This window comes from Vidua macroura, assembly GCF_024509145.1.
Source record: "Vidua macroura isolate BioBank_ID:100142 chromosome W unlocalized genomic scaffold, ASM2450914v1 whyW_random_scaffold_30, whole genome shotgun sequence".
NCBI lineage: Eukaryota > Metazoa > Chordata > Aves > Passeriformes > Viduidae > Vidua > Vidua macroura.
In genome coordinates, this window is record NW_026530534.1 from 1,680,314 (window position 1) to 1,705,809 (window position 25,496).

The following is a 25,496-nucleotide window of genomic DNA, read 5'->3' on the forward strand; positions in this document are numbered from 1 at the left end:
TGCATCCCAGTTCAGCCACACAAATAAATTTACTTTGTGCTTACTAGAGTCCATCGCTCTCTACAAGTAGGGTAACCTTCACTCCCGATCTCATGCCTCTAACTCCTCCTGCGGTGGCGGCTCCGCCTCTCCAGATTTCACTGCCGCATAGGGCGCACTCTCCTGGCTTAGGCAGTGGTAGAGCGGTGTGCATGGCCTCCCTTCCGGCCGCCATCTCGCGTGTTCTGCTCGATCCTCATCCCACTCCTACAACCCTCATCTCCCCCCGCTCTGGCACCGCTGCTTCCGCTCTAAGAAGGTACAAAGGAGACGGTGGGGAGGGACTAGGGTGGAATTTGTTGCGCGACCAAGGGCTGTGGGTTAGTGGGCGGCTGTGGTTGGGGCAAGGCAAGGCAAGGCATGGCATTTACGGGCAGGGCCTCAGGAGAGCTGAGCTGAGCTGAGCTGAGCTGAGCTGAGCTGAGCTGAGCTGAGCTTCGGCGGCACTTTGTGTGGCAGACCGACCACCCCGTTAGGGCTTGGACGGCTTCCCGTCAGGTGTGCGAGTGTAGTGAGGGGTAGCTGCAGAGCCCCTTCAGCTCACCTACCTTACTGTCGGGCCCAGGTTGTGGCCTGGGCTGCTGAGTGCTTCCTGACCTGTTTTGCATGGGTGCTCTTGTTGCCTCCACAGATGAAAGAAACTATCATGAACCAAGAAAAGCTTGCTAAGCTCCAGGCCCAAGTGCGCATTGGTGGCAAGGTAGGAACTGTCTCTCATCCCTGCCTTCAGGATTGTGTGTCATGGTCCATACACTGGGCCTCTGATGTGGGATCCTGAAAACTCGGGTGGGGAGCAGCCTTAAAGACTCCTGCCTTGGCTGGATTGTCCTTGGGGGAAGCTGCACTGCTGCAGGAATCTCTAGTCACTTCAGTAGAAGTAGAATGAAGGAGATGAACCTCCAGCCTTTTCTGTTTGGATTTGTTATATTATAGCTGACTTGTAGCCTATATTCTTATATAGGCTATATTAAAAGGCATCTGGGATGGGGCAACCCTGGATGTATGTACAAACTAAGGAATTAAATGTAGAGCAGCACTGCAGAAAGGGACCTTGGAGTCCTGGTCAATGGTAAGTTGGATATGAGTCAGCAGTGCCCTGGCAGCCAGGAGGGCCAGCCATGTCCTGGGGTGCATCAGGCACAGTATTGCCAGCCAGTCAAGGGAGGTAATTGTCCTGCTCTGCTCTGCACTTGTGCAGCCTCAACTCGACTACTGTGTGAAGTTTTGGGCACCACAATATAAGAAAGTGTTATGAACAACTGTTTAAGATCGCTTAAAAAATCAGCAGCAAGGGTATCAGTAAAAACCAGATTTAATATTAAGCGACAGCATGACAAAGTTTGTTGGCAAGATTCACTCTATTACTTACTAGACAGTTAAGGCACACCAAGGAAAACAAGCAACAACAAAACCAAACAAAATCCAGGCAATCAAAACAGAAATGAACTGAGAACTATCTAGGGGGGGTGTGGGGGTATGCATGTGTGTGCGTGTGTGACAAAAGGATAGTGAGGGCAAGGATAAAAATGAATACGGCCTAAAAGCTTAACAGCACTCAAGCTTAACAGTACTTTAAGTGAACTTATACCTTAAACCTAAGAATTTAACAAAGGAACAAAACTTATACCTTAACCATAACAACTAAGGAATAACATCTCGCAGCATTTAACTTAGTTTATAACTTATGACTTAACCTTACTTACAGGCCTAACCTGCTTAGATATCTAAGGTACTTAAACATCTAAGAAAGCAACATTTCTCCCAGATTTCTTATAGCATATGTACATGTGTATGCACACAAAGAATCAGTGCAAGTTACCTGTGAAAAATTCCCCTCAAGTGTAAGTGAAATATTAATTTCAGATGGCTTTGCATCTCCCTAGTGGGTGAAGGGTCAGGCCTCGAGGAGTGGGGGTATTGTCCCAGGACTCGTCGTCTTTGGGCAATCCTCTGAGTACAGCAAACATGAGAGTTTGCTGGGTCTAAGAGGCCCCACTCAGAGGGAGGTTGCTGGTCACAGCCTGCTGCAGTCCAGAAGAGCTCAAAGGGTCTCATTTTGGAGTGCTGTTTATAGGGTCACTAGAGAGTAGGCTTTAGTCATAACAGTGTTTCATCCTGGCCACAGTTTGGGTCGGTGCTTTCTTTGAAAGTGTGAGAATGGGGATATTATGCCATTCAGGCAAGGAAAACAGTTTCCAAGGCTGTTCATAAAGAAAACAGGAGCTCGTTAGACAGTAGCAGTTCCTGGGAGCAGACAGTGTTTCTGATAAGCCCAAGAAGAGCTAAGCCCATGTGCTGTTTGTCAAGGCAGAGGCCTAACAAGTGTTTCTCAGATCGCAGTGTGGCCTGGAAAAAGGGGGGGGATGCACCACCACAGAAAGATATAAAGCTACTAGAGAGCATCCAAAGGAGGGCTACAAAGATGGTAAAGGGTCTAGAGGGGAAGCCATATGAGGAGTAGCTGAGGTCACTTGGCTTGTTTAGACTGGAGGAGACTGAGGGGAGACCTCAGGCTACAACTGTAGTTGCAGTCTACAACTTCCTCACGAGGGGAAGTGAAGGGCAGAAACTAATCTCTTCTCTCTGGTGACCAGTGATAGGACCTGAGGCAATGGCATGAAGCTGTGTCAGGAGAGGTTTAGTTTGGATATTGGTCACAACCCCAAGCCTGTCTGAATTCAAGAAGCATTTGGACAATGCTCTCAGGCACATGGTGTGAATCCTGTGGCTGTCCTGTGCAGAGTCTGGAGTTGGACTCTATGATTCTTGTGGGTCACTTCCAGCTTAAGATATTCTATGATTAAGATTTGAAGTAAGTAGACCTTTAACAGTAAATGATCTTGGGTATAGTTTTCATAATAGACTAGAGAGCTATACTCGAAATTCTCATGACAAATCTTTAAGATGCCCGTGGCTGTTTTCTTGCTTTTTAGAACAAAGCTGGGGTTTCTGTATTTCTCATACTCTTATCATTGTAGAATAACATGTGTGGAAGACCTTTTTATTTTAACATCTGAATTTATGTAGCTTTGTGATTACTTATAATCTGAAAATAAAAAAGTATGTTGAGTATAGTTGTATGCTAGTAAACATGTTAATTACAGTTTCAGTTTTAAGGCAAGAATTTGTTAGCAATTTTTTGGTTTTTATACCTAAGAAATGTGCACACAATACAGGCTTGTATTTAGAACACAAGCTATTCTAAAATAAGACAATGGGAGTAGTGGTAAAGGACTCTGGAGTGCAGGTAGTTTTTTCATCAGTCTTCCTGATCAAAAGGAAGGAGTTTGAAAGTGTTAGTCAAATTTGGCAAATCAACAAATGGTTGCAGTACTGGTGCCACAGTTGGGGGTTTGGCTACCTAGACTATAGGACTTGGTTTGAGAAACCTGGTCTGCTAGGGGCTGATGGGTCCATCTGTCAGAGAAAGGGAAGATCATCTTTCAGTCATAGGCTTGCCAAGCTGGTGAAGAGGGCTTTAAACCAAAATTGCCGCGAGAGGGGAAACTCAGTCTATCTCACTCCTACTAGTTAGATGCCAGGGCCAGGGAGAGATGCCCAAAGGCTGTAGAGGGATCACAGGTTAGCAGGAGAGCATCTGAAGAGTAGCACCAAGGAATTCCAGCCAGTAAATCAGCTTCATCGGGGACCCAACTTAAATGCCTCTATGCAAACACATGCAGCATGGGGAGTAAACAAGATGTGCACATGCCTCCAGGGCTATGATCTTACTGGCAACACAGAGACATGGTGGGAGGCTCCTGTGATGATTGTTTGAATAGAAGGACACTGGCCCTTTAGGAAGGACAGGCAGGGGAGACAAGAAGGTGGTGTTGCCCTTTATGTCAATGGAGTGCATGGAGCTCCACATGGGGATGGATGAGAAGCGGACGGAGTTTATAGGTCAGGATTATAGGGAGGGCAGGAACAGGTGACATTATAGTGGGAGTCTGCTACAGGCCACCTGATCAGGAAGACTGAGTGAGGCCCTCTACAGACAGATAGGAGCAGCCTCACATTCAGAAGCCCTGGTCCTCGTGGGGGACTTCAACCACCCTGAAAGCTGTTGGAGGGACAACACAGCAGAGCACAAGCAATCCAGGAGGTTCCTGGAATGGGTTGATGACTTCCTTCTCCAAGTGACAGAGGAGCCAATGAGAAGAGGGGCTATGCTGGACCTTATTCTCACCAACAAGGAGGGGCTGGTGGGGAATGTGAAGCTCAAGGGCAGCCTGGGCTGCTCTGACCATGAAATGGTGGAGTTTGAGATCCTTAGGGCAGCAAGGAGTGCACACAGCAATCTCACTGCCCTGGGCTTCAGGAGAGCAGACTTGGGCCAGTTCAAGGATCTGCTTGGTAGAGTGCCATGGGATAGGGCCCTGGAGGGAAGAGGGGCCCAAGAAAGTTGGTTGATATTCAAGGATCACCTCCTCCAAACTCAGGAGCAATGAATTCCAACAAAGAGGAAATCAGGCAAAAATGCCAGGAGGTCTGTGTGGATGAACAAGGAAGTCCTGGACAAGCTCAAACAGAAAAAGGAAGCCCACAGAGGGTGTAAGCAAGGACAGGTAGCCTGCAAGGAATACAGAGAGATTGTCTGAGCAGCCAGAGATCAGGTTGGGAAAACTAAAGCACTGATAAAATTAAATCTGGCCAGGGATGTCAAGGGTAACAAGAAAATCTTAAAATCTTCTATATGCTACCCCGGACCGAGTCCCGCAGGGTAACCCTCAGTTGGCTGGTCAACGGGTGCCTGGATAGCGTAATTAAAATCCCCACCATGAAGACGGAAGGACTCTTGAGCTGCTGGAATCCGAGCGGGTTTATTGAGGATTGATCAACGGAGTAGGGAGGCAGAAATAGGAGCAGGGAGACAACCACACTCAGGGGAGGCAGACTCCGAAAAGCCCCAGGGAAGGAGGGGCCAGAGTATATAACTGGGGAGGGAAGGAGTAACTAGGGTACAAATGATCCAATGGGAAGAGGGTGTAAGGGAGGAACAGGGATGGGGTAACATAAACTGGGCCAATGAGGGAAAAGGGAAGGAGTGGTTTACAGAGGGAACCATTAGAAACAACGAGAACGGGGAACTTTCCAGAACTTGGGGAGATGACAACCACAAACTGACAGGTGATGGGCATGTGCTCATTTGCATTGGGGGGCAGAGGACTCTGGGGAAATGCCTTATGCTAAATGACTGTAGTTTCCCATGGCATTCCCACACTGTCCTCCCCATGGGCACATCCCACGATCTTCTATAGGTATGTCAGTGATAAAAGGAAGACTAGGGAAAATGTGTGCCCTTTCTGGAAGGATATGGGAGACCTGGTTACCCAAGACATGGAGAAGGCTGAAGTACTCAATGACTTTTTTGCCTCAGTTTTCACCAGCACACCACCTGAGTTGTAGAAGGTGAATGCAGGGATTGGGAGAACGAAGAATCACCTACTCTAGGAGAAGACCAGGTTTGAGACCATTTAAGGAACCTGAGGGTGCACAAGTCCCTGTGACCTGATGAGATGCATCCAGAGGTCCTGAGGGATCTGGCAGAGGAAGCAGCTAAGCCAGTATCCATAATATTTGAGAAGTTGTGGCAGTCCAATGAAGTTCCTACTGACTGCAAAAGAGGAAATATAACCCATGTTTTTAGAAAGGAAAATGCATAAGACACCGAATTACAGGCCCATCAGTCTCACCTATCTGGTGCCCAGAAATATCATTGAACAGATCCTCCTGGTAACTATGCTAAGGCACATGGAAAATAAGGATGATTTGTGACAAGCAACATGGCTTCACTGAAGGGAAATTGTGCCTGACAAATTTGATGGCCTTCTATGATGGGGTTATGGTGTTGGTGGATGAGGGAAGAGTGACTGATATCATCTACTTGGACTTGTGCAAAGCATTTGACACTGTCCTACATGACATCCTCGTCTCAACTGGAGAGACATGGATTTGACAGATGGACCAATCAGTGGATAAGGAATCAGCTGGATGGTCATACTCAGACTTGTGGTCAACAGCTCAGTGTCCAAGGGGACAGCAGTGGCTAGTGGCATCCTCAAGGGTCAGTATTTGGACCAGCACTGTTTAACATCTTTGTTGGCCACATGGTCAGTGGGATTGAGTGCACCCTCAACAAGTTTGTTGACAACACCAAGCTGTGTGGTGCAGTCAACACAGCAGAGGAAAGGGAGCCAATCCAGAGGGACCTGGATGAACTTGAAAAATGGGCCCCTGAGAACCTCATGAAGTTCAGCAAGGCCAAGTGTGAGATCCTGCATGAGTACAGGCTGGATGGAGAATGGATTGAGAGCAGCCCTGAGGAGAAAGACTTGGGGGTGATGGTTGATGAGAAGGTCAACATGACTTGGCAATGTGTGCTTGGTGCCCAGAAAGCCAACATTATCCTGGGCTGCATCAAAAGAAGTGTGACAAGCAGGTCAAGGGAGACAATTCTGCTCCACTCTTGTGAGATCCCACCTGGAGTACTGCATCCAGCTCTGGCATCCCCAACATAAGAAGGACATGTGAATCGCTAAAACCGAAAATCACGGACAAAGACTCTCTAACTAGTCAAAGTTAGAAAGTGGTATGTTTATTACGCTGGTGGGTGGCACCATGGGGATCGTCCCTGAAATGTGTGACTGCACTGTACAAGGATTTTTGACTTCTATTCATTTCCCAAAATAATACATATGTGCAACCCTAGCACCTCCCATCCCCGCTTTGTATTAAAATGAGGTTATTAGTTTTCACGTGTGCACAATTCTTCTCTTGAATTGGGTCGGTGGTCTTGAATTGGGTCAGTGGTCCCAGGGATGAAGTCAGGAAGGTCTTTGTCAGGTCTCTATGACCCTCTGGCACAATCCAAGGCCCCCTGCTTCCTGATGGATTGACATAGGGTCCAGGTGCTGGGCATTGTTCTACTGGTTTCAATATGTTCCTATAATGGTTCACTTGCTCCACTTCCTTCTACAAATAAGCTCATAATATAACAATTAGCTTTAGCTTAAGCATCTAATAATCATTAACCTGTCGTTGGTGTATCTAACTTCCATATGAATTGGTTGTAACTCTCAGCTAAAATCTTAACCCTTTTAAATCATGATTCGTTCCCCACTCCTTCTTCAAAGTTAGTAAATTCTTTTACTAATATACAGATTCTTCTTCATCTAGCAAAGCTGCACAGTAGGTGTCTCTTAAAACTGTACCATATGCTCTCAATATTGAAGTTAAAGATGCTACTCGCTGCAACAATCTCCAATTCTAAACAAGTACTGTAATAGACAAAATCAAACATATACTAACTAAGATAAGCAAAACAATAATTCGATGAACTAAGGTATTGAGCAAGCCAGTTGCAGTTGGAGACCACCCAAAGAACACATCTCACCAATGATGGGATGTGCCTTCTTCCAAGCTTTTAAATACTCTTCATATAGTCTCTGTGTCATGGTGTATTGTAATCAAAGTTTTCCTTCCTTCATCTTTAATTTCTTTAAGAATTCTCTTTAATTCATGATGCTTCAACAAATGGGTAACCAAATCTAAGTTCATCCCTATAGGCACAGATGATATTTCTTGGACAGTAATCAACTTCACTTTTATATGTTGGTATGATACGACAGGTGCCTGATAGGAAAAATCACATCCCTCAATTTTGACGAAGTTACAAATGCACAAGTTAAATTGAGTTTTATTCACAGTGATCTCATCCATCATTATAGTGGGGCATGCTGTTCTGAGGTAGACACAACCTTGTCCTGTATACACAAGCAAGGTTGTCTGGTTAATGGGATGCATTTCAAAGTGACAAATACTTTGCTCTGTATCTAAACAAATATCTTTATCATCACTTACATTGCCTTCACATATAAACCCCAATTGTTCTCTCATTGTACAGGGTTCTAAGTTAATAGTTCGTCACATTCTTTTGACCTTTCGTGCCCACATTCTGTGTTCAAAAGGATATAGTATGGTCCCCTTGTGATTTAGCCCTAAAGGAACAATTGGATGTATGAAGCTTACTGATGCATTGTATATGGTTAAAACAAAAGCTGTTACCATACTCGTCAGGGGATCATAAGTAAAATTAACAAAAACCCACTAGGATTGAAGTTATTTTTTTAAATCTGAGGTGTTATCCCAAACAACTTTACGAATTTCGGCAGGGAATATGCCTTCTTCCCCGTCCCTAATAATTGAAGCCACCACCGATTGCATCCATAATTGTGCCTGTGTACACCCAAAAGCCAAAGAAATGTTCCCACTAGCTGTGCCTAAAGTATCAATTACCAATTGACAATCTTGTTCTTCCATATTGTCCTATTCTGGTAATATTTTGGACAATTTCCACTGGCTGGTACCTAATGTCAAGAAGGAAGATTGTAAAGGTTTTTGCAATTTAACCATATCACCACCGAGTGCTGTCAATTTCTTCATTAATACTTCTGAATCCATTGTATTTAGAACCCCTAGTCCCATTCCCAGTAATCCAGTAAGGTCTTTCTTCTGTCTGGACATATAAGGCATACGCTTCTGCAGCTAGGTAGTCTAGTCTATAAAAGAGGTCCTTAAAAATGGAGCACACTTGGGCCAAATGGCAGAGGCATTTACTTGCATTGCCATCTCTACCCGTTTTAATGACCACTTTGGATTCATCAGCAATTTTTGAATTCTGGCCTTCTTAACAGCATGCAGTACAATTTTGGTAATTATGGGAACCATGGATTTTAGAGTGACTTGAGTAGTCATGGTTACTGGTTGAGTTATTTTAACCCTATCTATTCGGGGAGCAGTACAAAACTAAGTTATATTATAATCAATCTTAAAATCCTTGTTTGTGCAACCTTCTATTTTGAGTCTAAACTCTGGGCAATTGGTTAAGCATTTGTCACAGCATTCAGGGCCAATTTGAATAAGTTTCATGGTTTTTTGATGAGATTCATGGAACCTATCCCGGACAAATGCATATTCACATTCCCGAATATCTTTCCCTTCCCACATAGTTGCATTTGTAACTCTTAGCATCTGATACAGAGACTTATGGGAGTCGGAGTCATAGGCTTTCCCTTGGCACTTATATATCCCAGTCACATTATATACAAGTGGTACTGCATTAGCTGTGGCTATAGTGATAATCACAAATGCCACAACTCTCCAGGCTATACCTACTTGATTATCCATTATATTCTCAGTTTCTCTAAGATTTTTGTTTAGGGCCACTACATATCTGTGTAGGGTTTCTTCCCCTATTTGAGTGGGTGTTGTCCCTTCCTGAATTCCATATGGCCTTCCATACAGTATTTCGAAGTGACTCAGTTTTTCCTTTACTCTTGGTTTGGTCCGGATTCATAATAATGCTAATGGAAGAGCCTGAAGCCAAGGGAACTTTGCCTCTTGTCCCAGTCTTATTATTTGCTGCTTAATCAAGTGATTAATTTTCTCCACTTGACCGCTTGACTGAGGAAGATATGGAGTATGAAGTTCCCAGTCTATGCCGAAATGGTGGCTAATTTGCTGCACAATTTTTGAAATAAAATGTGGCCCTCTATCTGAAGACATTATGGCTGGGACTTCAAAACGCGGTATTATTTCTTGTAACAATGCTTTGGTTACCTCCCGCGCTTTGGCAGTTCTCATAGGGAAAGCTTCTGGCCATCCTGAAAAGGTATCTGTTAACACCAATAGGTATCGGTACCCCCCTTTCCTGGGTAGTTCTGAAAATCAATTTGCCATTGCTTCCCAGGTCCATATCCTTTTCCAATTTTCCAAGTTTTAGTTTAGGAATATTTTTGGGATTAGTTTGGAGGCAAAGGGTATGTTGACACGTCACCTGAATCACTGCAAGTTTCTGGCTAGGATTCTGTCTTTCAAGTAATTGTACAAGGCATCTATTCCCCAATGTATTTTCTCACGTTCATCTTTCACTGATGACTATAGCATGTAAGAGGGGATCACAAACCTTCCTTTCCCTTCATCTGTAACAGCCCACCCCTCTTGATTATAACTTCCATTTTCTTTCTCGATAAGCCTTTTTCTTTTTTACTATACCTTGGCTTACCTTCAATAGAAATTTGTCCATCTGGGATTAAGGCTGCCTCAACTGTCTCAACAATTACCTCACCTTTAGCTGCTTCTTTTGCCTTTCTGTCCGCCAGCTCATTTCCTTCCTCCAATTCAGAGCTCACTTTTTGGTGTGCCTTGATGTGCATGATGGCTACCTTTTCAGGTAGCTGGACTGCCTCCAACAGTTTTATTATCTCTTGTGCATGTTTAATACTTTTTCCTTGTGAGTTCAACAGTCCTCTTTCCTTCCACAGGGCTCCATGTGCATACCTCGAGTCTGTGTAAATATTGATTTTCTTTCCTTTTGCCAGCTCTAAATCCCGGGTTAAGGCAATTATTTCAGCTTTCTGTGCTGAGGTGTTGGTAATGATCTAGACTCTATTACCTCTCGGCTTGTGGTAACTGCATACCCAGCATGCCTTTTTCCATTGATGGTGTAGCTGCTTCCATCAGTAAACCAGGTCTCAGTGTCCTCGAGAGGGGTGTCCTTCAGATCTGGGTGACTGGAGTAGGTAGCTTCGATAGTCTCCAGGCAGTCATGGATCACTGGTTCTCCTATACTTCCACTACAGAAAGAAGCTGAGTTCACAATATTAGTTACCATAATTTCTACATCATCTTGTTCCACCATTATGGCTTGGTATTTCAGGAATCTCTGTGGAGAGAGCTAATGTCCCCCCTTTACTTCCAGTACTGCAGACACTGTGTGGGACACTAGCACAGTCATCTTCTGGCCCAAGGTGAACTTGCGTGCTTCTTGGAATTTCACTGCCACTGCTGCAACCACTCTGAGGCATCCTGGCCATCCCTTAGCTGCTGCATCCAACTGCTTAGAGAGGTAGGCGACTGCCCTGCAGTACGGGCCCAGATCTTGTGCTAGTATTCCCAAAGCAATTCCCTGCTTTTCGTGAGAAAACAAAAAGAATGGTTTACTCACATCTGGAAGTCCCAGGGCTGGAGCTGACATGAGGGCCTTCTTCCGTTGGCCAAAGGCTCATGTTGCTTCTTTCATCCATTGGAGGTCTCTGTTTCTTTCCATAATCAAGGCATATAGGGGTTTGACTAGCAGTCCATAATTATAAACCCACAGCCTGCACCACCCATTAATGCCCAAAAAGGTTCACAGTTTTTTTACTGTCTGGGGCTTTGGGGTCTGGCATATTGCTTCCTTGCGGTTCCATCCTAAAGTTCTTTGTCCAGCACTAACCTCATAGCCCAAAAAAACAACTGTTTGCTTCACCATCTGGGCTTTCTTCTGGGATACTTGATACCCCTGTAGGCCCAAAAAGTTTAAGAGGCTTACTGTCCACTCCATACATGCCTCTTGGGTTTTGGTAGCTACCAGGAGGTCATCCACATACTGTAACAGTTGTCCTTCTTCTGATGGAGCTTCCCATGATTCCAGATTTTTTTCCTAGTTGTTCTCCAAATATCGTAGGGGAGTTCTTGAACTCTTGAGGCAGAACTGACCATGTGAGCTGGGTTTTGCATCCTGTTTTGGGGTTTTCCCATTCAAATGCAAACATTTTCTGGCTGGCCTCATGGAGAGGAAGGCAAAAGAAAGAATCTTTCAGATCTAAAACGGTAAACCATGTTAGTTCAGATGTTAAACGAGTTAACAGAGTGTAGGGGTTGGCAACCACTGGGTATAAATCCTCAGTTATCTTAACAGCTCTTAAATCTTGTACTATTCGGTGTGATTCATCAGGCTTTTTCACAGGTAAAATAGGAGTATGGAACTCAGACTGACACTCTTTTAATAGCCCTATCTGTAAAAAGTGTTCGATTACTGGGCTAATCCCTTCTCTGTCTTCCTTTCTCAAAGGGTACTGCTTGACCCTAACTGGTTGTTTTCCTTCTTTAAGCCTAATTTGCACTGAGGGTGCATTCTTCACTCTCCCTGGTATGTTAGAAGCCCACACCCTAGGAAATACCTGATCTAGTATTTTCCTGTGAATCTCATCTTCACTTTCAAATTTAGCCTCATTGGTTATTAGCATCAGGCTTAACAATTCCACATATTATTGGTCCTTAACCTCCAAAGTAATTTCTCCATTTCTGAATATTATTTTTGCTTCTAATTGTTCCAATAAATCTCTACCCAAAAGTGCTGATGGAGCATTGGGCATATATAAGAACTTGTGAATTCCCCATTGTTTCCCAAGTTTATATTTCAATGGCCTACAAAAATAGGCTCTTTCAGATTGGCCAGTTGCCCCCTTTACCATGACATAATCATCTGTTATTTGTATTAATGCTTTATTTAACACTGAATATGTTGCCCCTGTGTCTATCAGAAATTCAATTTCCTTTTCCTTGTTCCCTAGTTTCATTATAACTAGAGGGTCTCCTAGGGTAAGATCCTCTGGTCCACATCAGTCTTCCTTAACATGGGCAACTACCGCCCCCCCTTTTTGATCTCCTCTTCTTTGTTCATCGTCTTTTCTTTGTTCCAGGCACTGGTTCTTCCAGTGTCCAACTCTTGCAGAATGCACATTGATCTCTCCTTAGCTGAGGTGGTCCCTGCCTCAGTGGCCCTTGTCCACATTTCCCTTTTTCTTCTTCCCTTACTACTGCTAATAATTTTTTCATCCCTTCTTTGCACTTTTCTTCCCAGCTACTAAATACTCTCCATGTATCTTCTAGCAAAGTCTCTAAATCCCGCGCTGTCAGACCCTGTATCTTATGAAGTTTGCGTCTAATGTCCCCTGTAGATTGTCCTAAGAATAAACCCACTAGATGTTGTATCCCTTCCTCAGATTTAGGATCTAAAGTTGTATAATGACGCATTGCATCCCGCAAATGTTCTAGAAATTCAGAAGGTGTTTTGGAGGGACCTTGCTTAGTTGTATATAAGGCTGACCAGTTTATTGTTTTAGGGATTGTCCTTTCTAACTCCCTTACTATGAAGTCTTGATAATCCTCTAGTCTTTCCATATCACTAACATCATTAGCATTCTAATGTGGATCCTGAAGAGGAAAGACATCTCTTATATCACTCTGTGTTATTCTACAAGCATCTTCTGCTAAGCTCCCTGCTACCTTTAAAACCAATTGTTTTTCTGTTTCAGTTAAGGCATCCAATAACAATTGGAGATCTGACCAATAAGGTCGATGCTGTTTAATCATAAACTTTAATTTCTTTGCAACACCTATCGGGTCACTCCAATAACGTTTAGCAATATTTTCTTAAACCTCTAAATCCATTGAAAGGAAAAGGAATTTTAACTAACATTGTCTTCCCTTCAGGACTTACTGCTTCCCTAAAAGGTCCTTGTATAATTTTCTTAGTTTGTTTCCAAGTCTGGGATGCTATAGGACCCTCTGGAGGGGGTTCCTCTTGTTCGCTGTTGCTGCTGAGTAGTTGGAAAAATGTAGGAGTAGTCGAGGTGGGGAATAGAATAGAAGCTGGAGTTGAACTTGAGATAGAAACCGGAGTGCATTCAGCTGAGCTTAAAACCGGAGCTGGAGTTGAAATAGAAATAGCTTTGTTTAAAGCTGGAGCTGGGGTTGAAATAGTAGTGGCTTTAATTGGAGTGGAGGATAGAATAGAAGCTGGAGTTTGGACAGAGGTGTTAGAGGGTGGAACGGGAGCTGGAGTTGGAATTGAGGGTGAAGTCTTAGGGGGTGGAACAAAAGCTGGGGTTGGAGTTGAGGGTGAAGTCTTGGGAGGTAGAATAAGAGTTGGAGCTGAAGTTGAGGTTGTTCCCAAATTTGCTGCCCCTCTCCACCCCCCTTGCCTTTTAGGGGGTCGTTCAAACAGGTCCCCCAACTCTTGCTCCAGTGAGTCAGCTGGATATACTTTGTCTGGGTGTGTGCAGCATTGATTTATGGAGCATGCACTACAACACCATTTCAGCCTTCCCTTACTAGCCTCATTATCTTTTTCCAGGGCCAACACAAAGGGGTCAGAGGGAGCCCTGAGTCCACAATCCCTCTGCCACTCAGGGTGATTCCGGAGGGAGAAAAACATGTCAGCATACGTCACCTCTTCCCATTTTTGCTCCTGTCTCAAAAACAACAGAAGCTGTAACAGGTCTCATAATGTAGAGTTCCAGTTGGGGGCCACCTGACCCCCTCTTCAAGCTTATAAAGTGGCCACCACTGTGTGGAAAATTTCATGAGGATCCTTTTATTTTCTATCCCTCCATACCCTACTAGCTCCTTCTAGTGTGCCAAAATACACCCCAGAGGACTACTTTTGGGGATCTCTTTACTCTGGTTGCTTCCCATTGCTCCCCTTCTCCTTAACAAAACCAGTACTCTACTCCAATCCTTGTTATCTCCTCCTTTGCTTCTTGTCTCGCTTCGCTTCCACCCAAACCTGGCTTCACAGATTTGTACAGTCCTTTCCCAGTCTTTTTCTCGCACAGCCCACTGCTCAGGTACTAAATTTGACTTTCCGCACACCAGCTTTAAAATCCTTGATTCTAAATCAGCTCAATCAGGGAGTTGTTGACACTGGGCACACTCTCTGTACCAGTTAGCAGAAGAACAGTAATAATGTCCTGCACAAATCTTACACTGCAGTAACACCCACACACAGTGCCAACCTTGAGATGTACCAAAAGCTGCAGGAAAATTCCCAGAAATGTGAGCTATTCCATTCGCCGCTTCTCAACTCTCTAAATTCTCCACAGCCGGTTGCTCCCAATCCAAAGCCACTAGTCTCCTAGCAGACGTCTGATATAAACCTTCTAAATATATTCTCTCATTTCCCCTGTCTATCCACCAGTTTACTGAATTCACAAACTCCTACGAGTTGAGCCCAAACCACTGAAGCAAAGGAATTCCTTCTATCTGTCTGGCCAGACTGGATTCTCAGATCAAAACCACTCCTATTATAATTACAAACACAATCCCCGTGCCTAAAACCACAAGTGAGCCCTTATCAAAGGCTCCAAACAAACCAGTTTTACTACTTCACACTCGACATGTGCTACACTTTGACACAAGCTATATTTCAAATTCCACAAACATAAATACCTGAACAGCAAAGCACCGCTCCTATAATTTTTCAGAGTCTGAACCCTTTTAACGTGAATGCCTAGTGTTCCCCCATAACCAAAACACACACACACAGAGTCACAGCGGGGAGGGGATTTTATTAAGGATCATGCACACCACTCACTTTGTTTTTCCCTGGACGTTTCAGTCGCCCGAAAACGGAACCATGGGTCCAAACTCCCGCTTGTGTCATTCTAACAGCATATCTCAACAAACAGTCTCACAATTGTTCTTACAGTCAGGACACATTCACAATAGCATAACAACTTTAGATCAGGATTTGCCCTTATGACTGGTAGTCCCAACCACTACCAGACTGAGCCCTCTACGGCGAAACAAATGGCAGAATCCCCTTCTGTCAGCAGCAAAAGCCGGAGTTTGGTACAGCAGTTCAACAAATCTTTCTGCTGACAACCAGAATTCAACTACAACTTTAGCTTGCAAGCACACTACAGAGGCACAAGTTGCCTGTGGAACGTCTCCCACAACTTATCAATGAACATTCCTGACCACACGTATGCCTTACAGGTCACTACTTAAAACTGTTTTAATTTTTAAAGATACCATTTTGTTCGGAGTTTTAGTAGTCAGGGGTCCTTGTCTGCTGCTAGATGAGCAGTCCAGGCAGTGGAGCCCACTCTTCCAGGAATATCTCAGGGGCATTCCGAGGGGGTCTACGTCCCGAGCTGGTCTTACAGCAGAGCAGAGTCTCCTCATGGCTTGGCTTGCCAATTGAATCGTTAAAACCGAAAATCACGGACAAAGACTCTCTAACTAGTCAAAGTTAGAAAGTGGTATGTTTATTACCCCGGTGGGCGGCACTGTGTGACTGCACCGTACAAGGATTTTTGCCTTCTATTTCCCAAAATGATACATATGCACAACCCCAGCACCTCCCATCCCCGCTTTGTATTAAAATGAAGTTATTAGTCTTTCACGTGTGCACAATTCTTCTCTTGAATTGGGTCGGTGGTCTTGAATTGGGTCGGTGGTCCCAGGGATGAAGTCAGGAAGGTCTTTGTCAGGTCTCTATGACCCTCTGGCACAATCCAAGGCCCCCTGCTTCCTGATGGATTGACATAGGGTCCAGGTGCTGGGCATTGTTCTACTGGTTTCAATATGTTCCTATAATGGTTCACTTGCTCCACTTCCTTCTACAAATAAGCTCATAATATAACAATTAGCTTTAGCTTAAGCATCTAATAATCATTAACCTATTGTTGGTGTATCTAACTTCCATATGAATTGGTTCTAACCCTCAGCTAAAATCTTAACCCTTTTAAATCATGATTCACATGGACCTGTTGGAGTGAGTCCAGAGGAAGCCATGAAGATGCTCTGAGGGCTGGAGCACCTCTGCTGTGGTGACAGGCTGAGAGAGTTGGAGCTGTTAAACCTGGAGAAGAGAAGGCTTCAGGGAGACCTTAGAGTCCCTTCCAGTGTCTAAAGGGGCTCCAGGAGAGTTGGAGAGGGACTTTTTAGAGAGTGTCTTGAAAAGATAGGTGTGTTGCATCCTGGAGTTCGGGTTTAGATTAGGGTTTTTAATTTATGTTAAAATAAGTCAAGTTCTGTAATCCCGCGCACCCCCCGTGTTGTTCCCCCCCCCCCCCCCCCCCCCGCGGTTTCTGGCCCAATGCTGCCCGCCGACGGATCTTCCCCCTCTGCCGCTCCTGTAACCACTTCCCCTGTCCGGCCCCGGGAATCCCCGTGCCTGCCACCCCAATCCACATGATCCCACTCAGCCCGAGGCTCGGTGCCCGCTCCTGCGGGGTTCTCTGGTTGGTCGCTGTTGCTGGCGTCACCGCCACTGCAGCCGCCCCTATTGGACGGCAGGCCATGGATCCTCTCGCCCCACCCCTCCATAAAATCCTACCCTGCCGGCACCCAGGCGCCATTTTCTCCCATGCGAGTGCCAGGAGTGGTTACCAATAAACCGTTCCTGCCAAGCACGGAGTAAATGGACAAATTCCTTACTTCTTTACTGGATCCCTAGTGCACGGTAACAGCGGCTGGCCAGCCCACGCGCTCGAGACACGGAGCCGTGTCCGGGAACCTGCGGCAGAAAACCCCGGCAGCACGTGGAAGCTACGCCGCAGCTGGGCTCCCAAGAGCTGCGTGCAGCCGGGGAGAGCGAAAGCTAACGCCGCAAGTGTCTGCTAAGGAAGGCAAAAGCCTCCTCTGAATGGAAAATGTAAACCCACTCCCTCCAAATTATTATAATTTTGAAATTAAAAGGCTCTCAGGCAAAGATATGGGAATAGGAATAACAGTTCTTTACTAGGAAAACTAAAAATACAAATGTAATAGTACAAACAACAACAATAAAAACACTGACAGAGTACAGCCTGACACCTTGTGGGTCAGGGTGTTGGTAGCAGTCTGACTGAATGGTGGCTGCAGTCCTCCTGCAGTGACAGGTGTGGTTCTGTTGGAGCAGTGCTCCTGTAGAAATGTGGAGTTTTCCTCTGAAGGTCTGGTAGGGGTGTAGATGGGCCTGGTCTTCCTCTGGGAATCCAGCGGAGAAGACAGCTATTCCTCTGGGAATCCAGTGGGAAAAAGGCTGTCCTGGTGTCCCAAAATCTCAGATTATATCCAGGATGGAATGCTTGGCTCCTCCCTCTGGGCAGAGCTTCTCACAATGGGATGATATAATTTTATCAGTCATGCAGTGAGACTCAATGACCCATTAACAGCAGATGTCTCCCCGAGAGAAACTGCTCAATTAACAGAAAATAACTGCCACAGCTCTAACAGATGGTAAATAGAACACACACATTATCTTGCAATCTAGGACAGAGAGGCATGGAGTGATGACACAAGGGGCAACAGTTTTAAACTGAAAGAAGGTAGATTTAAACTGGACATAAGAAAATTTTCACTATGAGGGTGTTATGATTCAGTTTTAAAGTTATTTAGAAATTCCTCTGCCCAAATTAAGGTGCAAATGAGACCATATGCCAAAGTCAATAGTATGAGTTTTATTTAATAGTAAATATGAGAGACAGAGAGAGACAAAGAGAGGCAAAAGAAGAGAAAGGAATAGAAAAAAGGTGGGGGGACAGAAAGAGAGTGAAAGAGACAGAATAAGGAAAATATCACCATCTGTGGATCCCAATGATGTTCCACTGACCCTCTCCAGCTGGTCTTCTTGGTGGTGAAAGTTCCCCCAAAAGCATAGAATCCAATGGGTTTATATACACTTAAGCAAGGTGGGAATGTCCAGGTACCTCCCCCTGAGGAGGAGGGGGGAATCTCTTGCAGCAGACTCTGGATCTGTTGCATCATTTTGCATCAAATGCAGTCCTGTGGTGCAAGGCCTCTGAGGAGCGCTTTGGGGGGCCTATGATGGATTATGACACCTTTCCCTCAGCCTTGTTTGTTTCTCCTTAGACCTGAGATGATTAAACTATAATGGCCCCTTTATCTTATCTAGGTGGCTTAACTCACAGTCCAAAGTTCTTCAAGGAGGTTTCTGTGCTTGTAGCTTCTTTATATAGTTTTTGCTAGAATGGGCAAAACTCCTTCATAAAAATGTTTAAGGCCTGAATAATTTTAGTCCCTGACAGTGCGTGGTGAGGCACTGGCACAGGTTGCCCCAAGAAGTTGTCTTTTCCCCATCCCTGGAAGTGTTCAAGATCAGGTTGGACGGGGCTTGGAGCAACCTGGTCTAGTGGAAGGTGTCCCTGCCCACAGCAGGGGGTTGGAACTAAATGATCTTTGAGATCTCTTCCAACCCAAACTACTCTGTGATTCTATTCAGCAGAACTCTTGTTGGCAGTTTCCAGTAGTGTTTATTCATGTGTTGAAGCTTTTTGCCTTTAAATGGATATTTAGTGTGATAGATGAGTAATGCGATGATTGACTCTCACAATTAAAAGGCAAATATTATGTATATATGTTAAGAGAAGTTTTATAGACTTATAGTTATGTTTTACCCCGCTTGCATTTTTATCAGGGAGTGGCCTGGGTTTGGGACATTTGGGAGGGTTGGCTTGTTACTATGGCAACATCTGACCTCCAATCAAGATTTAAGGAAGTAAACTCCACCACTGAACAGCGAAGAAGGAGTCAATAGACAGAACTTTGGGAGGAGCTAAAGGGTTAAAAGGTGGAACATCCATTGTGTAGATGAGCACATGGTGCGAAAGATCCTCTGATCCTGGCACCATAATATTTTCTCTTTTCAGTCTTCTGTTGTATTTTTGAGAAGGTTTTAATAAACCTTTTAAATTTTTCAAAGAGAGTATCATTTCTCAAAATGGGGGCTCCCCCCGGGATTTGCACCTCGCCCCGGTGGCACTAGGAGTTCTCAAAAGGGGCGCCCCTCCACCACAAATTTGGTGGAATCTATCGGACTCTCCCAGGGCCACCGGTGGTCACAGGTTGGAAGCCCAGAGACAAGAGGAGGCTGGATAAAGAAAAGAGAAGAAGGGAGGTGAGTAACATCCTCATAACTATCTTTGGCCAGATAATTACTCCATAATTCTGGTATAGGAAAGCGAACTTCATGCTATTACTATACTAGACCCGTCCTGGTCTGTTTAAGTTTTAGGATATTGGATGGTAGGAGGGAACGACAGGACATGTGGTGAAGAGGAAAGCGGGGATCCCCCCCGTGGCTGGTGGGACATGTGAGATTGAAGGGTTTGTGAGGGGTTTGCAGCACTGAGCCAGTGCACACGGGGGGAGTCAGTGAGCCCATGAGGGGCACTGCCTGAGTCTGGTGCGCGGCCGGCGCTGTGGTTTCCTGAGGCAGCCAAGCAGTGGTAGCCGGTGGTGGGATCAGGGGAAGTGCCAGGGGGGCCAAGTGGCGCTGGTGCTAGCCTGAGCGGCAGGCTTGTGCCAGGACGGGGACTCGTGGAGGGGTCCTCAGCCAGCAGACACAAAGGGAGTCAGTGAGCCCACGTGGGGCAGCACTTGACTCTAGTATGCAGCCAGCGCTGTGATTTCCGGAGCCAGCCTGGACCAGGCTGGTAGAGGGGCAACCACCTAGGTTTGCAGTGGGGAGGGTGGTCTCCCAGGAGTGGGTGTAACACGCAGCCTCGAACTGTGGCGTGGCAGAGCCGGCCTCAGGACTGAATCGCAGCGGGGGCAGAGCTGCTGAGCCAGGCAGGGCGGGGAGCAGAGTGTGACCGTGGGATGAAAGCCCCTGGATCGTAGGTGTTTTTTGGAAGAGGTAAAGTTTTTTTTCCTTTTCTTTTTCTCTTCCCTTTTCCTTTTCCTTCCTCCTTTCCTGGTTTCTTTCTTCTCCTTTCCCTCTCCCTTCTTAGGGAGGCGGGCCTTGCTGGGAGAGTGTGTAATTGGCTGATTGGGGGAGGCGGGCTCTGTCGGGAGGGCCTGTGGTTGGAAAGGTGGGCTCTGTCGGGGGAAGACCTGTGATCTGCTGGTCAGGATGGGGATCATGGGTGAGTAGTGAATCCCCAAGGGAAGAAGCAGAAATTGAGGCGATTCCAATGGGCATACCCCCAGATAGTCCACTGGGAAAGAAACTAGCCTGGTGGAAATATGATCCCAACACCAGAGATAAGGACAAGAACAAAATTATTCAGTACTGCATGGTAGAATGGATCAGAAGAGAAATTAGGAGTGACCATGTATACTGGCTTAGATCTGGATCAGATGAAGGATAGATATGTCAGGCATTAAATATGTATGTAAGAGCTAAGAAACCATTAAATCAGGAAGAGAGTGACTATGCTGCTTGCTGGTTAGGGGAAACCACACCCTTGAAGGTGAGCATGTTTAAGGTAACAGAACATAAAGAATGGGACCCGTTAGACCACTTACCCCCCCACCTCCAGTAGCTCCAACTGCACCTCCCCTACCCCCTGATGGGCCTAGCCAAAACACCAGAAACAGGGTAGCACAATGGGAGGAAAGCAGATCAGAGGATGGGAGCCAAGCATCAGGATTATACCCTCTGAGAGAAGTACACCTGGGTGGGGTGCAGGGAGGAATTGGATTTGTAACCATACCTCTCAGTTCCTCTGATGTGAGAATGTTTAAAAAGGAATTAAAAGGACTATAAGAGGACCCCATTGAGTTAGCAGAGCAGTTAGACCAGTTTCTAGGGCCCAATATTTATACATGTGAAGAAATGCAGTCAGTAATGACCATGTTGTTCACACCAGAGGAAAGACAGATGATCCGGGCAGCTGGAGTACGGATATGGGAAAGGGAACACATGCAAGACCTCCTGGGGATCTGAAAATGCCCATAGTGTGCCCCAATTAGGACCACAACAGCACTGGGGGGAGGCAAGACATGGAGGTATATCGAACATTAATTGTAAGAGGTATCAAAGAGGGGGCTCCACGTAATCAAAATGCCCGTAAGGCTTTCAATGAGCTGCAAAAGAGAGAAGAAACCCCAACAGAGTGGTTAGAAAGATTGAGGAAAAATATGAGGCAATATTCAGGGGTTGACCCTGATACAGTGGCCGGACAGATCTGACTAAAGATAAATTTCGTCACTCACACCTAGCCAGATCTACGGAGAAAGTTAGAAAAATTAGACAGCTAGCAAGTGAGGAGGTTAGAGGATCTTGTAAGAGAGGCACAGAAGGTATATGTAAAGAGGGACGAAGAGAAGGCCAAGGTGAAGGCCAAGGTGAAAGCCAAGGTAATGGTAACTGCCATTAGGGAAGGAAACCAGCACGTAAAGAACTACCCAGGTAAGGGGGGGACCCTGAATGCGGCAAGATAGACGGAGGGGGGATGCAGCCCCCCTGGGACTAGACACAAAGATGAGAATTTGGGGGACAGGGGAACCTAGGACCAGTTTGCTTTTACTGTAAAGAGAATGGGCATATCAGAAAAAATTGCCCCCAGAGGGAAAAGGACCTGAAGGTCTATGAGACTGAGCAAAAAGGGGAAGGAGAAGACTAGGGGTGTCAGGGGCTCTATCTCCTGGGGAAAGAATACCATCAGGAGCCCTTGATAACTTTAAAAATAGGTCCTCAGGAGGAAGAATTTGAATTCCTAGTAGACATGGGCGCTGAAAGAACTTGTGTTTCTAGAATCCCAAAGGGGTGCAGAAAGCGTCAAGATACTGTGCAAGTAATAGGTGCAAAAGGGGAAGGATTCAAAGTCTTAGTTGTAAAGGAAGTAAAGTTTGAAGAGGCAATTAAAATATGAATTGGGGATGTTCTATTAGTTCCAGAAGCAGGGTGCAATCTATTAGGGCGGGACTTACCGGTGCAGTCGGACATTGGAGTACTCCCAGAGGAAGGGAAAATAAATGGTAGTTAAGCTTCTCCAATTAAGGGAAGAGGATGAGGACAAAATTCATGAGATGATGTGGGCCAAACCAAAAAATCGAGGTAAATTGAACATGAAACCTATAGTAATAAAAATAGTTGATGAGAGCCATCCAGTTCAGGTATGATAATACCCATGCTCCCTGGAAGGGAGATGAGGACTGCAACCAGTGATCCAGGACCTGCTTGAAGAAGGGACCTTAGAACCATACATGTCCCCCCATAATACACCCATATTACCAGTAAAGAAGTCAGATGGGACTATCAGGCTTGTCCAAGATTTAAGAGAAGTAAACAAATGAGCAGTGAATCGATACCCAGTAGTGCCTAACCCCTATACACTTTTGAGTAATATTCCCCCATCACACCAGTGGTTTAGCATGATAGACCTAAAAGATGCTTTTTGGGCATGCCCACAGGCAGAGGAGAGTAGGGATATATTTGCCTTTGAATGGCAGGACCCCGATTCTGGGAGGAAGCAACAGCTTTGGTGGACTAGGTTACCCCAAGGGTTTTCTGAATCCCCAAACCTATTTGGTCAAGCCCTGGGAGAAGTACTACAACTCTTCTCCATCAAACCTGAGATAAAGCTCATCCAGTATGTAGATGATTTGCTTCTCTCCGGATGGGAAGAAAAAGAAGTTCGGGAATCCACCACAGCATTGTTAAATTTTCTGGGGAACCAAGGACTTCGAGTATCAAAAGGAAAACTCCAATTTGTAGAGTGTTGTAGATGCCAGCGAACCCAATGGGAAGAATGATGATGTCTAACTCCAGTTCAGAAGGCTGAATGATTTCTTTATTATAATGATGCTATAATACATTAATGTACTATATAAAAGAGGATACTAAAAACGACATGCTACTTTCTCTAACTACCATATCTAACTAACACACAACTCGTGACCTTCTCTCGAGAGTCCAGACACAAATGGATCTGATTGGCCATCAGGCCCAAACAATCCACCATGATCCAACCAAGCGATCATTCCAGATAAACAATTCTCCAAACACATTCCACAAGAGAAAAACAAGAAAGAGAAATAGAAATTGTTTTCTCTTTCATTTCTCTCTGTGCACCTTTATGAAAAATCCTGAGAGAGAAATGTACTTGCCACATATCACCGTTTTAGTATAAATAAAAAAAAAAAACCCAACAAAACCAAAACAAACCTGCATCTGCAATTCTTCTGCAGGGCCCTGCAAAAGAAAGAGCAAACACATCTCAAGAGGTCCCCTTATCAATTTGCTAGTTATCAATCAAAAGCCAAATCACATGCTGATGTGGATTGTTCAAAGAGATCCTTTACCTGCAAACCATCTATCAAATCTCTAAAACAAAGCTTACAATATAAAAACCCAAACAACAATTAAAAGAATGCTCAAATTTCAGAGTCCAAACAGCTGATTCTCAGGAGAAGGTGTCCATTGACTGGAAACGTTGATCTTGACATCCTCAAAAGTCCTTCTCAATGCTGAAACAGATGTTATAAATTGAGGCGAATAATTTGTTCAGCCTTTCAAGAGTCAATCAGAAATTTATTGATTACAGCAAGCTATGGCAAGCAAACAGCGCTGGGTGCAGCCGGGGAGTCAGCGCTCCGCCAACGGTTCACACCGTTTCCCCCTTCCCACAGTCTTTTTATACTCTCTTTCTTCCGTGCCCGCGGTATCTCTGTGTGTATTCTGCGCTTGCGCCCTCTGTTGCTAGGGGGTCTTCTTTTACTCTCTGGTGGTCGTTTGAGGAAGGCTCCTCTCTTCTTCCTTGGTGAAAGTCCACTGCCTTGTAATGATCTTTTCTATATAAGGTTATATGTTATATGCACCTAAGTTCTAGTTACACAACCAGCTTAAGTAATCAACATACTAGCTAGTTTCTGTCTGGCGGTTTTCCGTTATCTACACAAGGCTTCTCCTTTGATTTTCTGTTATCTACACAAGGCTTCTCCTTTCTGTCTTGATGAACAAAGAGTCTTTTCTAACTTATCACAATCCCTCCTTTTCTTTTTCTTTATTTTGTTCATCAAACCTTTTTAGTTCTTGTAAGCTAAGGGTTAAGGTTTCATTAGTCTCAGGATCCTCCAGTGTGGGTTCATATTTGGCCTTTATTGACATGAAGTGAGTGGCTTCTAATCTCCCCTTTACTATGTTTATAATCTCATTAAAAATACACTACGGGGAACTGTTGAACCAGGTTTCACTGACTACCCCTGTGTGATCTGCATAGATACAACACTCCTCTCTGAGCGCTGCACATAGCCTTCTTTGCTGTAGGAACAGGAGGTCTAATCTTCTTTTATTTTGCAAAACTACTTCAGATAGGGATCTTACTGATTCTTCTAAGGCTGATATCGATTGCTCTATTTGCTCTAAGTCTTCGTTCACCGCTACTTTTAGAGAGTGAAATTCTTTCATTTGTTTTACTAAGGAGGCCACTCCTGTGCTTACACCCGCTCTCTCCCATGAGCATTCTTGAGGGTGATATATAATTTTTGGGATTATAACTACTTGTATGCAGTAATTTGAGGTCTCATTGAAAATTTCTAGGAAGATGTAGGGTGTGAGTCTTCTTTTTTCACAGATCCACTTTGTGGTTTTAGCAGGGCGTATCCTCTCGTTTTGCTGTAGTCATTGTTTTGCACAGGAACTCCACGTGCTGGGGCACTCGGCAAATGCATCTCCCCTTCCCTGTTACTGAGGCTAATGTGATTCCTTGCTCTTGTGAATCTTTGTAATTACATGAAGGGGGGTTACTGCCATTTGCATGTCTTGCCTTTTCTGATATTTTAACAGTGTCAAAAAATGGGGGTTTAACATCAAAGCAAAGCTAACAATGTTCTGTAATCTGGGGGTTAGGTACGCTCCCTCTACTAGCTTCTAAAGGGTGTTAAATCGAGAATCCTCGCTAGTGGGTATTATTGTCTGGTTATCAATAGTTGAATTTTCCATTCCTGAGTTACTTTGATTACTGATTATTTCAGCATAACCTGGGTCTCTATCTTTGGCTATTACCGGGTTAGGGCCTACTGGCTGGGTATCTGGTGGGATAGGCTCCTTCTTACTGGGTTCCACGTACTGAAAACCCCATGTTCGTCCCACTGTCCATCCTGGATCTGATGGT

At 44.9% G+C, this 25,496-nt stretch overlaps 1 protein-coding gene across 1 annotated transcript in view; it reads left to right on the plus strand.

Moving 5' to 3' along the window:
• The first annotated feature begins 215 nt into the window (after positions 1-215).
• The window catches only part of LOC128822719 (transcription factor BTF3-like), a 53,091-nt gene continuing 27,810 nt past the window's right edge, over positions 216-25,496 (plus strand). Inside the window, exons 1-2 of the mRNA XM_054004532.1 lie at positions 216-298; positions 671-739. Of these exons, the coding sequence (XP_053860507.1) occupies positions 671-739 (69 nt within the window). The 5' untranslated portion in view covers positions 216-298. The remainder of the gene's footprint in view (positions 299-670; positions 740-25,496) is intronic.